General features: G+C 39.4%; 1 protein-coding gene across 4 annotated transcripts in view; it reads left to right on the forward strand.

Moving 5' to 3' along the window:
- Positions 1–17,908, forward strand: part of INTU (inturned planar cell polarity protein) — a 107,977-nt gene that overhangs the window by 40,717 nt on the left and 49,352 nt on the right. For all 4 annotated transcript variants that reach the window (XM_074950837.1, XM_074950836.1, XM_074950839.1 and 1 more), the window contains exons 4-5: positions 6,618–6,821; positions 13,055–13,173. In XM_074950837.1, coding sequence (XP_074806938.1) covers positions 6,618–6,821; positions 13,055–13,173 — 323 coding nt within the window. The remainder of the gene's footprint in view (positions 1–6,617; positions 6,822–13,054; positions 13,174–17,908) is intronic.

Below are 17,908 nucleotides of genomic sequence, written 5' to 3' on the forward strand. Positions count from 1 at the left end.
GCTAGTGTTTGTGGGTTGTATATCTGCAGTTGCAGTAAGTCTAAGTGCTAGTGTGTCAGTTTAGGAAGGTTTCCAAGATATCTGACACCATGGAGCTTGACTAAACTAGTGAAGTTGTGGTCAAGTATTGGCAGAACTCCACTGTAGAAGAATCCTGTTGCATTCTGCCTTTGACCAAATAAGTAGTTGCTGTAGCTACTATTGTTTACTGAATGTGAAAAGCAGAAAATGTTGCTTAATTAACTGTATCCTTGTTCAATTAGAGCATATATATTGTTGCTCAAACATCCCATATATACTTTTTTATAGTAGTTAATGTTAATGCAGCCTTAACATTCCCATTTGTCGGTTAATCTGTCAAGCAGACAGTGATTGCTTGAAATGTATAACTGTTTCTCATGTTGGCTTTCCAAAACCTTTTATTAAAGTGCAATTATTCCCTAGTAACCGAACCAGCTTAAATCAAGCCAGAAGAGTGATTACCTAAATAGACCGTTGGAGAATTTTAATATATAGTTCTGGTTTTTTGCAATTGAAAACATTCTGTTCATGCCGCAGCAGAAACAGAAGTTTCGTTGCTTGCAAGCTTTAGTAAGAAAGATTGCTTGTTCCCAAACTGAGTAGTTAGAGTATTATCATTCACTAAGCATTGCAAAAGACATTGGATATAAGAAGTTTGCAGCTGCGTAAGACAAACTGTAATGTTCTAAGTCAGTTATTTCCATAATAAGTTGCCACTGCTCTTTTGTGAGTATACATAACTTATACATACAAAAAATATACATAACTTTTTGCTATCTGCCTTTTCAGAAAAAAATTCTTTAACTTCTCTTAGCCCCAGTGAATGTGAATATAGTTTATCTTGGCCGCAAGCAATACTTCTAAGATTGTGCTTATCTTACACAAATATCAATTTTTGGATAGATAACGCCCAGTTTAGCATATTTGTAAAATATGCCCACCCAGCACCACAAACAGTTGCTACATCAGACTGTATTTTTTCAAGGCAAGAACCACATCTACCTGTCTGCTTCCACAGCACCTAGCACAATCATGCCCTGATTCTTAAGCGTTTGGGTACTACCACAATGCAAATAATAAAATAGGTAGAGAGATGCAGAAGTAAATAAAAAACTAAACAAAAATATCCTCATTTTAACAAACCAGATTATCATTGAATATCTGAAGGTTTTATAGCAGTCTTTGAACATGATCTAGAGACTACAGAGTACCCCAGCCTCAGAAGGATTTGAGAGAATCCTGACATTGTTAGTTCCATACAGGACCTACATTTTAACTTGCTGTAACCAAATCAACTGCTACTTAATTTGGCACAGATCACTGCTAGTGTTTACCCACTTCTGCTTAGCTTTGCTCATAAGAATATTGATGAGTCTGGACCCAAGGTTTCTTTTCTTTTACCACTGTTTAGAAAAGAAAACCAGACCCTATATTAGAACAGGCTTAAGTAAATACAGTGATTTACTTAATTGAGTTCAGCTTGGCTGACTATGTTTCTTCATGCCCCATGAAATTATTGCAAGACACAGGCTCTACCATACCCTAGTCATAAGGATAACAATAAGAAAAAAATCTCTTACTTTCTCCAGGATCTATTTTAACCAAATACTTTGAAAACATTCAGTTAAGTGAATGTAACTGACATTTCTGGAGTGTCTTTCAGCCAAAGATCCCAAAGCACTTGGCAAACTTTACAGAATATATATACAGACTTTGGGCTTCCTTCACCCTGATTTAAGTGGGAGAAGTAAGAAAAAGTATTGTTGTTTTTTAAATGGGTGACCATTAAAATGACCTTTTTTTAAATGGATGATTCCCTGAGCTGCCTGTAACCCACAGCACTGATGTTGTAGTCCCACATGTTCCAGTCCTGCTTTTGGACCACCTATATCCTTACAACCCAGAGTTAGGAGCAGCTAAACTTCTAGTCTGTTCCCCATTCCCAGATGACAGGATGATAGGAAAGCTAATGATTGAAGGTAAAGGGGCAATTGTGGATGACAAAAGGTGGTTCAAGACATGGGAAGAAGGCCACTTCCAGCTTGTGTAGTGGAGGGCCAGTTTGAAGTTGTGCTTGTGGAGGTAGGGGTCCACCAGTCATTTCACCACTGCTGGAGATTATGTCATGTAACCACTTCTAAGGTAAAGGCAGCTTTCCTCCACTCAGGAGAGAGTGAAGAATATTTGAAATGACAGAGAAATCTTAAGTAGACAGAATGTCAGAATTTAGCCATGACCTGAGGCTTACAGCCATGTTCTCACAAAAGAATACAACACACCTGTTGTACACGAGCAGTGAATTTGTCCCTGTAACTGGTATATAGAATTGATGATGCAGAATTTTGGATGCATGGTACTACCAGCTGCTTAGAGTACTGTATATATGAATGATTTCAAAGTAAGTGATTATCACCATATGTAGATATTACATACAAATAAACTATGTGAAAAAAATATTATTTAGGTTGCAAAGTCAAGCGCTCAAAAGTTAGGAAAGGCCATAATGGAGGTTGCCTGTGCAACTTTAATGTGGTCCCCTTGTGCATTTTGATACAGACTGTAATTGATCACATACCATTTTTCCACAGGACTCTTGCCTCATTCAGTGCACAGGATGAATGGTGCTCACTGAATGAGCTGGATGAATTCATATTTCTTAAGTCTTAGGAATCGTGAGTTCAGTGCTGGAGTGGAGTAGTGCTGGAGTGATTATGAATCCTCCTCTCCCTGCCCCCTTTGCTCCCATTAACCTGCTGTGTCTGGCTTGTGCTCCTATCCCCATTTCTGCATCTCACCCCTCTGCATTTGAGTTAGAGGTCTTCATCCTCCTCCTGCATGCTGCCTGGACACCAGCAGCAGGAGCATTGAGAGCACAAAAAAAGATTTCAGAGTAGCAGCCAAAGAAAAAAGAAAAGGAGTATCTGCAAAAAGAAAAGGAGTACTTGTGGCCCCTTAGAGACAAATAAATTTGTTAGTCTCTAATGTGCCACAAGTACTCCTTTTCTTTTTTCCAAAAAAGATTGTCTCCCTCAGTTCCGCTGCCCAGCACCACAGCGGCCCCTGGCAGCTGGGTGGAGCAATTATAGGGAAAGTTCTACTCAATGCCTGCATCCTTGGGGTGGTGCATGCTCAGTACAGATGGACTCTTTGGAGAATGTTGCCAGCGTCTAATAAACTTCTACTTTGTGCAAACTGTGATTTTCAGAGTCTTATAACTTGGCCAAATTTGGATGGCTTTTCATTAGAAAAGCAAAAGGCATAGTCCCTGCTCCAACAGCATAGAAATTCTAGAGTTTCTCAATGAAATAGTTGTAAGAATTTTTAAAGTGGGCAAAACAACATATTTTTCCCTAACTGCATTCTTGGAAATCACTGAACCATTTTAGCTGAAACTTTCCAAAAATATTCAGTCAGAGGCAGACACCTGGCATGGAAAATTTCAGCCTGAACAGTTAAAGTTTGGCAAGTTATAAGCTACTGAAAACAGGGTTTTATAACAGGGAGGTGTCAGGCAACTTTAACTAGGTGACACTGCCATCTCTGCCCATAATAAAAGCCATCTTTTTGGATATTTGGCATTCTTGGTATTCAGCTTATCCTTTTCTTAATATGATTTTTTCATGACAGCTGTGTCTTCTTTAACCAGAAACTCTACTGGAGCTGGAAAAGGGAATGGCCAAGAGTGTCTTATAGGATTTTCCCCTTTCCCATATGGAAGGATGGGAAGATCATGCACAACCACCAACTTTGTGGCATCATTTTGTCCTGTCCCCAGACTCCATGTTGTTTTTGTATTACTTGTAGCATCCAGGAGCCCCAGTCATGAATGAGGGCCCCATTGTGCTAGATGCTGAACAAAAAAATTGTCCATGTCCCAAAGAATGTACATTCTATGTATGATAAGAGATGAGAGGTAGACACAGACAAATGGGGCAGTCCAGAGAAACAATGAGAGCATGATAAACAGTGGTCACAGCACATCAGCTGCATCTCTGTTATCAAGTTTATTGTAGACCTCACAGCAAAGGGGAGTTTTAAATGGGAGATTTGAAGGAGGACAATGAGGTGGTTTTGTGGATGTTTATGCGGAGCTCACATGTATGAGGGGCAGCACTGGAGAAATCACAGTGTTATTTGAAAATACAACAAATGGTTGCTGGAGGGTGGCATCGCTGGCAGAGTGGAGGCGAGAGTCAACATCTCAGTGTTTGAGAGAGGATAGGTAGGGTGGGAGTATCCGTTGGCTAGGAAAATGGCAGAACTGAAAGAGGAGTGAAGGTTGTTAGCATGGGCACAGGTTTTCCACAAGACACACTTAGCAGGAGTGAAGGAAGCAGGTGTTAGGGGTGAGCCAGAGCTGTGGGTGGCAGTGACAGAACAGAGGGCAAAAGAGACAAAGGTGAAGGATAGTTAAGTGTGGAGAGAATCAACAACCATATCAATGGGAGAAAGGGAAGAGACATAGAGAGCAGAAGAGAAGTCATCACCATTCCTGTACTAGAAGTAACTGAAGTAACTGAAGGGTCTGTGAGAGGGAGGGGCAGATGGGTGATGGTCAGATGGTCAGAGAGGGGGAACTCAGTGATGGATCAGAGATGAAAGTAGTGCTTGATGAAGATTATTCAAGTGAATGTTCATTTGGTGAGTGGGTGAGTTGAACCAAGGCTGAAGGTCAAATGAGGAAGTCAGGGTGAGAAGATGGGTCAGTAAAGGGTGGGTGGGTCATCAAAATGGAACTTTGAAGCCACTGAAGATATCAGTGGGATATTGAGAGGAAGAGGGAGAGCCATGAGTTGAAATCAGAGAGAAAGGAAGAGTGATGGGGAGGAGCTTGATGGGTAGGAATTGACAGCAGCATGGAGGGGGAGAAGGAAGAAGAGTTGGATGCAGTGCTGCTCAAAAAAGGAGAAAGGGGCAAGGGGAAAGAGGAAGAGGTTGGAAGTGGCAGGAATGGGAGAAGAGAAGCTCATCAGGTGGGAAGGGAGTAAGCTGGGATGGGGAGGTGGAGGGTCAGATGTAGAAATGGTTGCAGTACCTGATAGTCTTCTTTTCTGCTCTTTGTTGACAAGCATGAATATTGTATACTGTCCATATCGCTTGCTAGATTTTCTTTTGAATTTTTTTTTTCACACACACTACTTGCTTTTGTTCAGGCTTCTTAAGCTTAATTGCTATTGGGGAAGCATAAGCGTTTTTTCTCACATCAGTTACTCTAGTTCACTGGACAGAATCAAGGTTCCAGTAAAGTCAATGACAAAGCTCCCATTGGCTTTAAATGGAGACAGCGTTTTAGCATGTAGTATAGGCCTTTGGAACATTTGTCTGATCAGATATTTTGAAGTTAATTTCCAAATGGGCAAACAAGTCTTCATCCAAGAAGGTAAAACATTTTATTTCCCCTTTCTGAAAGGTACAATTTTAGGCTCAGACAAGAAATAAAAATTCCTTTGTTTTCCCTCTCCCATACTTAATGTGCAGTTGTCATTAAAAGTAAGAATTTTATTCATTAATTTCATCATTTTTAAAATAATTAAAATTACTTTCAGAAGCCTACTGTACATAAAGATGCAGATTTAAAAATAAATTTTGAAAAATGAAGAATCCAGTTCCAAACCAAACTTACGCTTGGATTTTATGTTGTTTAAAATTCCAATGTATATACCCAAAGCTAAAAATTATACTTATTTTTAAAGAAAGTAGTCTAAAATAGTTGTCAACTGTACAATTTTTTGTAAAATGAATTTAATCATTTTGTCTTTTTATAAATGAGTGTCACGTGCTCTCGAGAGCAAGTTTGGTAGTGCTTTGATTGTTGGAAGAATTGGAACAGCAGGTAACACAACATATGTTTGTGCTTTCTACTGATGGTATATAAAAGACAGTTGTTAACATCCAATCATAAATCAGCACAGCACTTCTTTTCCTGGTTAATTTTTTAAAAAATTGATATGGCAAGGAACAATGAAAATGTACTGGCAAGTTAGTTTGTGGTGAAGAATTCAGTGGCCACTGAGTTCTAAAAATTTACTAAAAGGTTGTTAGTGGTTTATGGTCCAACCAAGGTAGGTTACATTGTACTAATGTACCTTTCTAAACTGATGAGTTTAAAATGTTAAGGAAATACTTTTGAAAAAGAACCTTAAGAACATGTAAATGTGTAAATGATGCCATTTTGAAACAAGTTATGTAATAATGTTTCAAAATGGTGGTGCTAGATTGGGTGCTCAAATAAATCCAGAGCAGGAACTGTATTTTTCTGTTTTTAGAACCATAAAACTCAAGTATGAAAACATATCAGGCCACATGCCTAGTTCACACGTTTGATAAAGCATTTAATAGCTGGCTTTGTCATTGGTAATACATGGTTTTATAATGTTGAATGTATAAGTGGCTTTCTTCAAACCACAGGGGTTTTTCAATGCTTATGTCTTTTATATGTGTTTAAAAATTTCTTTTTAGAGAACTCTCTCAACCATAAAAAAGGATAGAGGAGATTACAGCTCTTCTTAAAGCCAAAATATATTTTTATTTATTTGACATTAAACATGACTTTAAGAACAGCACCATTTTTATAATATATTTAACTATTTTAATAGGTGAAACTTACATTTGAAACTTCAGTCTTTGAGAATGAAGGAACATCTCAACAAAGGTATAAACAGGCACAGTCAGCTATGAACAATCTCGTCAAGCTTCTATGGGGAGAAGATAATATGGACCTTCAGCTGGCTATCCAAGGCATGCCTCATATTGTTCTGTACCTCACACTAAAATTGGATTCTGAAACATCTAAGGATGAGGTATGTGGTCAACCAAATGAAGCAAAAGACAGGCAGGATTCAATTTAAATCAATAGATGTCAGTAAATGTTGATTTCAGATAACACACTGAAATCGATTAAAAAAACCCATCGATAACAGTCAGTGCAGCACCTGCAGGGATGTGGTGTCACCAGCCCGGTAGCAGTGCAGAACGCCCTCTGCAGCTCTGCTGTCATGGGATTGAGTGAGCTGAGCCGTGACAGTGGAGCCACAGAGGGTGCAGCCATAGAGCCAAAGATGCTGGATCCATGTGGGTGCAAGGTGCTGGGAAGGCTGCAGTTCTGGTGTGGCAGAGCTGAAGACCCCTGGCCAGGGCTGCGAGGAGGAAGAGGAGAAGGAGGACAAGCTCTCAGTTGCAGGGGAGGCCACTCCACTTCTGAAAAGGTCTGTCCTGTGTAGGAAATGTACAGTAACAAGGTGGCCTCCCCAGGTGGGGGCTCTTCCTCCTCCTTGTAGACCTGGGTAGGGGTCTCTGCTTTGCTGAGAGAGCCCCTTGCACAGCCGCTGCATACCCACTGTCAGCGCTGCCCTAACCCCTACCCTACCTCATCTTAATTTCCTGCAACTAAAAATTAAAATACTTAAAAAATAAAAAGTTAAAAATACAAATTGATATTAGTCTAAATTGCAAAAAGTTAAAAATTAGATTCTGCTGAGTCTAATTATAATGATGTCAACTGCTGTGACTTTAAATAAAGGTACCTCATGTTTACTTATACTTTTGTAAGTGATTCCCTCTTATGGTCAAAGTGTCTGCAAAATTATTATGTCTATTATAGAAATCAGGCCTGAAATTCCAGGAAAAAGTTAGGAGTCCATCTTACAATCTTTAATTGCATTTTGAAGCACTGCTGACGGTCCCTCGATAAAGAACATTACCATAGGCCCATAGAAATAAAGTGAGAAGGATTATCTTCAGGTTTTAACAATTACCTGCCATATTCTTATCATGCTGCTTTGAACATCACTTTATAAATGTAAAGCATTATACAAGTACAAAGCATTCCAACTCATCAGAATTTTTTTTATGGGAGAAGCTGGTAGCAAACCCTATATTTAAGTTGCCTAGCACTTTCCACTATAAAGGATTAATGGGACCTTTTCTTTGAGAAACATTAACATTTCCATTGTTTGTAGCAGGCCATTGATATTAGGCACAGACAACACCCTCATGCTCCAGAAATGCCCTTTCTTTGTCCTATGAAATTCCATTCAGTTTTTGCTGAAATATTAACTGTTGAGAATTGCTATTTCCTTTCTCTCACTTACGTTTGTCAGGAATATGTTTTCAGAGTGCAAGTATAACTGAAGACACGAACATTCTAAGGTTGAGTTCATTCTGTAGACAAAGCAGCCGCAGCACACACCGTCTGAGGAATGACTGGGAATTATCAGAACAGCTGTAGCAGGAAGGGAGAGATAGTTGAGCTGGGCTGGGCTTCTATCCCTGCCCTGGACCCAACATGACTCTAGGGCTGCTTTAGGAGCATCACATGGGGCAGCAACCAGGCTCCCTACCCTAAATTGCCCCTGGACTCAACACTTGATCCAAGGAGCCTATTTCCCCTCACTCACTCTGGGGCACTATATAGAGCAGGAGCTTTCCAAACTCCCAGGGTAGCACGTAAGAGAAAGAGCTGGGACGGGCTATGTTCCTTTCCTCTCCTGCTGCTGACTAATCTCTAGTGTTCCATCCCTCTGCTGGGATAACAACTTTCTCCAGTTGCCAACTAATGCAATTTGTCCTGTAGTTTAAGTGGCAGATGTCTTCACTGCAATGATGATGGTTAGGGTTCAAACTCTTCTGATAATGCATTATGGAGTGGAGAGTGTTACAGGTGCACATAAAGGAATTTGTTTTTACCGTTTTTCTTTGTGAGGGAGAGGAAGGTAACTTAAGAAATTACTTTAACCGCTGTTCCTTCCTCCTACATTAAAGAATATTGTTTAGTTTGCAAAATCAAACTCTTGAAAGTTAGGATATGTCAGATTTACAACTACTTAATTCAGCCCCTTGTGTATGCCTTATGATACTGTCTCATATTATTTTTTTCTGCAGGACTCCTGCTTCAGTCAGTGTTCAGGATGGACAGACAGGGGGCAGAATTAACGCTACACAGGCAACTATAAATCTGGCATTTCCTAACTTTTCAACCCTAGTAATGTTCTTTGAAAACACACACACTCTTACCATCCCACCCCGCATTGGGATAAAGGCTACATTATAATACTGTAAGCCAGCAGTTGTCAAACTGTGGGTCAGGATTTTAATGGGGTCGCCAGGGCCAGCATTAGACTTGTTGGGACCCAGGGCTGGAGCTGAAGCCTGAGCTCCATCCCTACCTCAGGCTACAGCCCCCTCTCCTCCCACCAGGGGCAGCAGGGCTTGGCCTGTGGCATCCTTTCTCCCCACCCGGAGCGGCACAGCTCAAGCTCCGATGCACCCTCCCCTCACTCCCCCGCCCCAGGGTCATGTCGTAACTTTATTGTCAGAAGGGGGGTCGTGGTGCAATGAAGTTTGAGAGCCCCTGCTGTAAGCTTTGCTTTTCAAGCCTCTATCATATCATTTAGGGGACTACACTTTCACTATCAGAGGTGGCTATGGTACAAAGTAGTTTATACAAATGTCTTTTATAAATCCTCAGGACCACTCTAGTTCACTTTCTTCTGTTTTTTGCAACCTAAGACTTCTCCCATTAATGTACAGAAAATTTCTGAACATTTCTCACTTTGGTATTTTCCCACAATAAGAATGTATAAGGTACTCTCAACTGGCAATGAAATAAAAATAAGAAGCTTAATCAAAGTTCACTTATAACATATTGCAAATGGTTAATTTTTCTTTTCAAAATCTTATGCTGCAGCTCCTTGTCCCCGTACATGCAATATGATAAGGCTAGAGACGGTTGTCTTATAAAGAAAGAGGCAGCATTGTCTAGGTGAAAAACATAAACTTAATATTACTAAAATAGTGAAAAATACAAGGATAACCAAGGCTTATCTGGTTTCAGAGCTACTAGTTTCCTCATTAGGAGGTTGTTAGATATGGCACAGTTACAGTCCCTGCACTTGGGTATGTGAGGGCCACTCCCTCGCTACCCCACATGGCACCATTGTCCTATCCCTTCTCCACACTTTTCTGTGATGCAGGACTGGCACAGCATAAGGAGTAGTACACTACACCTTTGAAGAAGAGGTTGCAGCTGGCCTGCTCCCCCTACATTCCAGGGATAAATTCTTCTCTGAGGAACCCCAGAGGCAGTGCAATCTTAAACAGCCACTAATGCCGTCCTGTGCTTAAATGGCACAATTGAGCTCCTAAAAACACAAACTTTACCAAAAGAACACCATGCCTTTTGGAGAAAATTGTCCTTAATGTTATCCTTTTAACAATGAATGAATAAGGATATGCTGTTCCAGACTCCAGAGTTTATAGTAGTTTGGATTAGAATTGAAGAAACTTGTCTATCTGTCTTCTATAAGTGATCCGTTACTGGGCTTTTTATCTCTATCTTATGGCTGGTTTGGTGTGCAGATCACATCTTAGCCTCATTAGTAAATAATGGCAATTTATACTAGGTTCTCCCAGTTATGAGCCCTGGGCACTCAAAAGCAGAATTAAAGAATCCTAAGCCTCACAGAGCTCTGGCTGTTGTATCATAATGTAAAAGTCATCTCCCTACAAGGAAATTAGTCTTCCATGTAATCACGGATTCAGCTGGCAGGCTGGGTCTCAGTTGGGCTTTTTAGAACAGAGTAAATATTTTATTCCACTGTAACAGATTTCTGTACTTGGACAGTCTTCCAGTGATGTCATGTTTTAAGAGAATAATGTTATTCATGTCTTTTCTAAATGGTTGATATCAGTATTGGAAGAATTTGTTTAGTTTCTATGTAAAGCAAGCATTATTGAGCAATTAATGAGACCCTATTGGCCTTTACAAATACTTACCATGTAAATTTGGCGGTAATAGTTCCTATTTTAATAGCTTTTGAATGAATCTTGCAGGGCTCACAGTCTTCTTGTGTACAGCAAAGTAGAAGACTGTTGTCTCCTTTCACTGCGGTGTAAGGACAACTTAAAACATTCTTTGTCAGTGTCCTGTGTTTGAAGGTTGTGGGAGGTTTTTAGGTGGTCAGCTCTATTTTGACAGGAGTCCTTTCAGCCATCTTTCTTGGTGCCAAGACTGTTCTGATTAAAGCAAACTGTTTCTTTGCAGTTCATTATATGAGAAGTAAGGATACTGGAAATAGAAGAGGTGGGATTTACTGACAAAAAAATATTTCCACGCAATATTTTAGTGTTCGGTTCACAAAATATTGTATTCTTTTAAGATTAACTACTTTGTAATTTATTAATTCAATTGTCCTTGGCCTTTGCACCATTTAGACAAAATGACACTTTTCAACTTGCTTGGAAGACAACTGATCTGCTTGTGTGGTGATAGGTACTAAACCTTACTAACTCATTAATATATAGATGGTGCTGCTGGGATCTTTTGTTATGTTTGTCTTTTCTTTCCCTGGGAAAGTGTATAGTTATTTCTCAAATGAACAGTGTAAAGGTCCCTGTTCATTGGGAAAGAAAAGACGTTTTTTTCTAACTCATTGCAATGCTGTAATTAGAAAAGGCTTTTTTTCTTGATGAGAGGTTGATGCAGAAAATCCTTGTTGCAAACAAGTATTTAAAAATAGAGCAAATTAAATTGAATGAGAGTGGCAGAGCTTGCCAGTTCTCTCAACAGTGAGACTTGAAATTCTTTTAGTCTGATTGAAAATAAAATTTCCCAACCAACTTTTGGCGCTGTCTGGATGTGCTTTGTCATATGAAATAAAAAAGTTAATGACTTCACTAAAAAGAAAAAAGAAAAGGAGTACTTGTGGCACCTTAGAGACTAACCAGTTTATTTGAGCATGAGCTTTCGTGAGCTACAGCTCACTTCATCGGATGCATAGCATATCGTGGAAACTGCTATGCATCCGATGAAGTGAGCTGTAGCTCACGAAAGCTCATGCTCAAATAAACTGGTTAGTCTCTAAGGTGCCACAAGTACTCCTTTTCTTTTTTCTTTTTACGAATACAGACTAACACGGCTGTTACTCTGAAAAATGACTTCACTGTTGCTTTTATTTGTTAAGAAAGATAATTTAATTTTTAATAGTATCTCCTGGCCTCTCTATCTTGGGTAGACTTGCTATTTCAATTAGATTATTTCCAGGCCATCTAGTAAAGATTGAAAACACTGTATAGGTTGCAGTATCTCTATAGGTATCAGTTATTAGCTCCGTACATTTCATGGGTTGACAAACTGCACCAAGTATGTGGACATTATCCTTTATTTAGTTTATTATTCCCACACAAAAATGCTTTAAGTTAAAGGTTTCTGAAGTAATTAATATAACTGTTATGTAAAATAGGTAACTACAGGATTTCCCTTAAAGAACCTAGGAATTTAAAAGACTGGAAAGAATCAGGTAAAATAATTTACCTAAAGATTTATTACCCCTACAATTACTGATTCTGCAATTTCTTGCCCTCAGGCAGACTTCTGCTCCTGTGCACCCATGTGTAAACAATTGCATGCTCAACACCATATTTGTTAATGACCTATGAATTTTTTCAGTATGTACCGACTAATATCCTGGTTTATATGTAAATATATCATCAGTGATGTATGTGTAGAAAGGCTGTGTATTTATGTTGTAGTTTAGGGCCTGATATTTAGAGGGGCTGTGAACCCACAACTCATAATTGAAAAATGAAGAACACCGTGGTTCTATTAGTGTGAGTAAATGCTTGCCATTGTGAGTAAGGGGTTCACAGATTTCCATTTAGGGGATAGATTACATGTTCAGATTGCTGTACAAACACGAACAAATCAGATTCCACGGGACTGTCGTCTTTTAAAATGACAAAAATATTTTTAAGATGTGAAATTCTGCAAAATGTTGTTTTTAATTTTTGAATATATTTTCCCTCATAGTAAAGTTTTACAAAAACCTTTTTTCCAAACATATATATGCACATGCTTAAAAACTTTGCAAGTTTGTAGCAAGGTCTGGAAATGCCCTGACAAACCAGTGCTAGATAATATACTGGGAAGGTATGTGATAAAAGTTTTCAGGTCTAAAATAACTGATGTTGCGGATATACTTTTTCTTTAGCAATCTTTTCCTTTGCTTAACTGACTAATAATTTGGTATCCTGACAGCAAGAAATTCTTTACCAATACCCCATATCAGAAGCATCCCAAAAGCTGAAAAGTGTGAGAGGAATATTTCTCACTCTCTGTGATATGCTGGAAAATGTGACTGGAGCCCACATTATCAGGTAACAGTATTTTCAATTTAATACAAAACCTTTTTATTTATTTTTTAACTTCCCTTTCTTTTTATTTATACTGAAGAAAACATCTGTACATAAGGCTTTGTTATTATGCCTAGTCAAACAAGAATCAGTAATACCTTTTAATCAGTACTGTTTTATTTGGTCTGCCTAATGTGGCTGTACTGTGAATGGTAATGTGATACTGGTCTGTTTCTTTGCTTTAGGTCTCGGTGGCTAGAAATTTAGTATAATATGTAACGTATCACAGAATCTGGTCTTATGAACTCCCAGTCAAGCTTGATCTAAATTCTTTAGCAAGATTCCTGGATTCTTTATCATTTTAGTAAGGTAGACTGGATATTCTGTAGCAGCTTAATTTAAATTAAAAAACTAAGATTTTAACTCAGTTACATATGAAAATGAGTGATAGTCGGTACATAAACTCCTATTTATTAATTTTGATATTAAATTTATTTTATTTCCCAAATTTTTGTGTGTTTTTGATTTGTCAAAGATTTTTGTATTCTCAGCACGTAACTACATCATCTTTAGAGGTGCAGCACAGAATCTCACCCATTATTTTAAGTCTGTTTGCAGACTCAGGAAGACGAGATTGCAACAGTTTTAAACTTAGTTCACATTTCAAGTTCAAGGTTTTCTTCTCAGCCATAAAATCTGAGGCATAATAGTTTTAAAAACTGAAAGCTTAAACTGTAGAACACGTTTGCTTGGCAAATTCCACAGCCTTAGAATCTGAGAGTATGTCTACACTTGGAACTGAGGGTGTGATTCCTGGCTCACATAGACATACTCACACTAGCTTACATAGCTAAAAATAGTCGTATAGTCATGGTAGCACCAGCCATGGCAAGCAGCAGCATGAGCTAACTACCCTAAGTACAAATCAGCCTGGACCTCTTGGGTACATACTCAGGGTGGTTGGCCCATGCCACTGCTGCCAATGCTACCATGACTGCACTATTACTGTTATCCCGCTAGTTCAATGAGAGCTACTGAAAGTATGTCTACATGAGCTGGGAATCACACCCCTATCTCCAAATGTAGATGTGGCCAGAGAATACATGGGGCCCTGGTTATATGTAAGGTAGAGAGACGTTAATGAAGCTGTATAAAAATGGGAAGAAGAAATCTTTGGGAATAGGAAGCCAGTGAAGGAAAAGGAGGGATAATGAGGATCAGCCATCTTCACAAACTAGAAGTAGGTTCCATTTTTACTTCATGTTACTCCCTCCTGACCCCTGATTTATATGTTCTGTGCCAGTCACATCAGTCCATAAGTGTCTAAGTATCAAGCCTGTCACAGTGAACTGGTGATAAGTGGTAATCTTCAGTGACTGATGTTCCTGGTCTATAACATGGATATGTACTGGATGGTACAATATATCCACGTGTGCACAAAAAAAGCATTTAGCACAAGAGCTGCTGTTGTCAGCCATTTTCTAAGGAAGCATTGGAAAGTTTTACCAGCTATACAGGTATATAGTTATACTCATATAATCCCCAGTGTGGATACTCTTATTCTGGTGTGAGTGCCTTTTTCTAGTTCCCGTTAAAACCCTTCCAAAGCAACATAAGCTAAATTGAAAAAAGGCACTGTTGTACCAAAATAAATGTATCTTCTTGGGGTGGGGGGATGGTTATGCTAGTGTAACTACATTCATTGAAATTTACACCTGATGTTACACAGAAAAATCTTTCCTATGTAGATAAGATTTAAGTGTGATGGAAAGGCTATGACCTTTTCCAGTTTATGCAACTCATTATTACTTCTTTGAGTGTCCTCTGCATATTCCCACTCCAGGGAAGCACCAGCTGGTACAGTTCAGATGCTGGAACCTTCTCCTAGCAGTGCCCATTAGAGCACTGGTACGTCCCACTTACCTCTTTCCTCAGCATTCCCAAACATTATGAGGGCAAAGCTATTAAAGGGGGCATGGGGCCCTCTGCCACCTTAGTTCCTTCCATCTGCTGCAGCCCATGGATGTGAACCTCTCCGGATCCTTCTCTCAAAATAAATATTGAGTGCCTTAGTTTAACAAGTAATATAGTTAGTATAGATAGCATAATTAGAATAAAATAATCTAGTTGTTTAGGATATTGTTTTTATTGTTTGTATGCTTAGCAGTCAAACTCATCTACCAGCTTCATAGGGAATCCAAAGAGAGCCAGGTTTAAGAGGTATGCATCATGTACAGTGGCCTTCCTGACATTGGATGTCCATGTCAGATGCTTGATGTACCTAAGTGAGGGTGTGACAGAGTTGGGGTAGCTTAGGGCTAGCACTTTGTAACAGTCCCCGCATGGGCCAAACTGGGAGATAATTGATTAGGACTAGGTAATTAACCAGTTAACAAAGAGATTCAGCTCATCAGCTGGGGACTGTTAAATGGAAGATAGGAAGGGAGAAAGGAAGGCTGGAAGGAAAGGCAAAGAAACCTAGGATTTCAGAGAGGTTGAGATCTCTCTCTCCACCCTCTTCCCCTGTGCCTAGAGTTACACTGAAATTTGGGGAAAACCTTATGGTAAATAAAGTACATTGTGGTGAACTTAGGTAAGAGGGTGTGAAGTCTACTTGCAAAGAGAAATCCAGGGTGAGGGAGCATCCTCTGTGACCGCAGTCACTCTGAATTCTGAAAAATTCTCCTTTTGGGTTGAAATGTTCTATGCTTGGTCTAAACTAAACGGTAATTTTTGTTTTTAAGAAGGTGGAAGTGTCTGAAAATAATTCATTTCTGACTATGCAGTCTATATCCCCTTGCCCAATTTGACAGATGCAGACTACAGCTCTTCCAGCACAGAGAGCTGGACACGGATAGTGGGCTGTTAGTCTCAAGTCACTTCTGGAACATCTTCCATGGTGGAGACTGTAAAGGCCTAACTGAAAACCCACAATGGAGTGCTCAAAAATCACAACAACAACACGCCACCTGCCCTTAGCACCAAAAGGAGAAAGTCTTGTTGTTGTTTAAATACAAAACTGGTAGAATTAGTGATTTTATAGGGACTCCAAAGTGTTTACTACATTCTGAAAATTCTAAGATTTCATTTAATAAAAAATGTAGGTTTCTACCTTTTTCAGTAGACTAGGCACAGCTACCTAAAAATAGATATGCTGATACCTTGTTAAGTCTTACAGAAAACTGACTCCTGCCAAAAAAATAGAAATAAAGGTCGTTTCTTCAACGAGACGTGAACTTCAGTACCTAAGATGGAGCATTTAACATAATGCTAATTGCCCTTCTTCATTTTACTTTATTTAAATATTGGTTTCTATTTTATCAGGTTGTCATGGGTCATTGTTAGAGAAATTGTGGAAAGCATTAGTTTCTGTATTGACCTGATACTAAAATAGGTAACTTATTCATATCAAAAATCTTCTTCATAGAAAATAGATATGAAAGTAAATTGTGCTGTGAGCCTTATCTTTGGAGCTACTACTGGTGCTTTGTATTTGTGTTGATATACGCATATAAAAATAAAAGGAGTACTTGTGGCACCTTAGAGACTAACCAGTTTATTTGAGCATAAGCTTTTGTGAGCTACAGCTCACTTCATCGGATGCATAAAGTGGAAAATGCAGTGAGGATGTTTTATACACACAGACCATGAAAAAATGGGTGTTTATCACTTCAAAAGGTTTTCTCTCCCCCCACCCCACTCTCCTGCTGGTAATAGCTTATCTAAAGTGATCACTCTCCTTACAATGTGTATGATAATCAAGGTGGGCCATTTCCAGCACAAATCCAGGGTTTAACAAGAACGTCTGAGGAACAGTGGGGGAAGGAGGGTAGGAAAAAACAGGGGGAAATAGGTTACCTTGCATAATGACTTAGCCACTCCCAGTCTCTATTCAAGCCTAAGTTAATTGTATCCAATTTGCAAATGAATTCCAATTCAGCAGTCTCTTGCTGGAGTCTCGTTTTGAAGTTTTTCTGTTGTAATATCGCAACTTTCATGTCTGTAATCACGTGACCAGAGAGATTGAAGTGTTCTCCGACTAGTTTATGAATGTTATAATTCTTGACGTCTGATTTGTGTCCATTTATTCTTTTACATAGAGACTGTCCAGTTTGACCAATGTACATGGCAGAGGGGCATTGCTTGCACATGAAGGCATATATCACATTGGTAGATGTGCAGGTGAACGAGCCTCTGATAGTGTGGCTGATGTTATTAGGCCCTGTGATGGTGTCCCCTGAATAGATATGTGGGCACAGTTGGCAACGGGCTTTGTTGCAAGGATAGGTTCCTGGGTTAGCGGTTCTGTTGTGTGGTATGTAGTTGCTGGTGAGTATTTGCTTCAGGTTGGGGGGCTGTCTGTAGGCAAGGGCTGGCCTGTCTCCCAAGATTTGTGAGAGTGATGGGTCGTCCTTCAGGATAGGTTGTAGATCCTTGATAATGTGTTGGAGGGGTTTTAGTTGGGGGCTGAAGGTGACGGCTAGTGGCTTTCTGTTATTTTCTTTGTTAGGCCTGTCCTGTAGTAGGTGACTTCTAGGTACTCTGCTGGCCCTGTCAATCTGTTTCTTCACTTCAGCAGGTGGGTATTGTAGTTGTAAGAATGCTTGATAGAGATCTTGTAGGTGTTTGTCTCTGTCTGAGGGGTTGGAGCAAATGCAGTTGTATCGTAGAGCTTGGCTGTAGACAATGGATCGTGTGGTGTGGTCAGGGTGAAAGCTAGAGGCATGTAGGTAGGAATAGCGGTCAGTAGGTTTCCGGT

The sequence above is a fragment of the Natator depressus genome, chromosome 4, assembly GCF_965152275.1.
Source record: "Natator depressus isolate rNatDep1 chromosome 4, rNatDep2.hap1, whole genome shotgun sequence".
In the NCBI taxonomy this organism is placed as follows: domain Eukaryota; kingdom Metazoa; phylum Chordata; order Testudines; family Cheloniidae; genus Natator; species Natator depressus.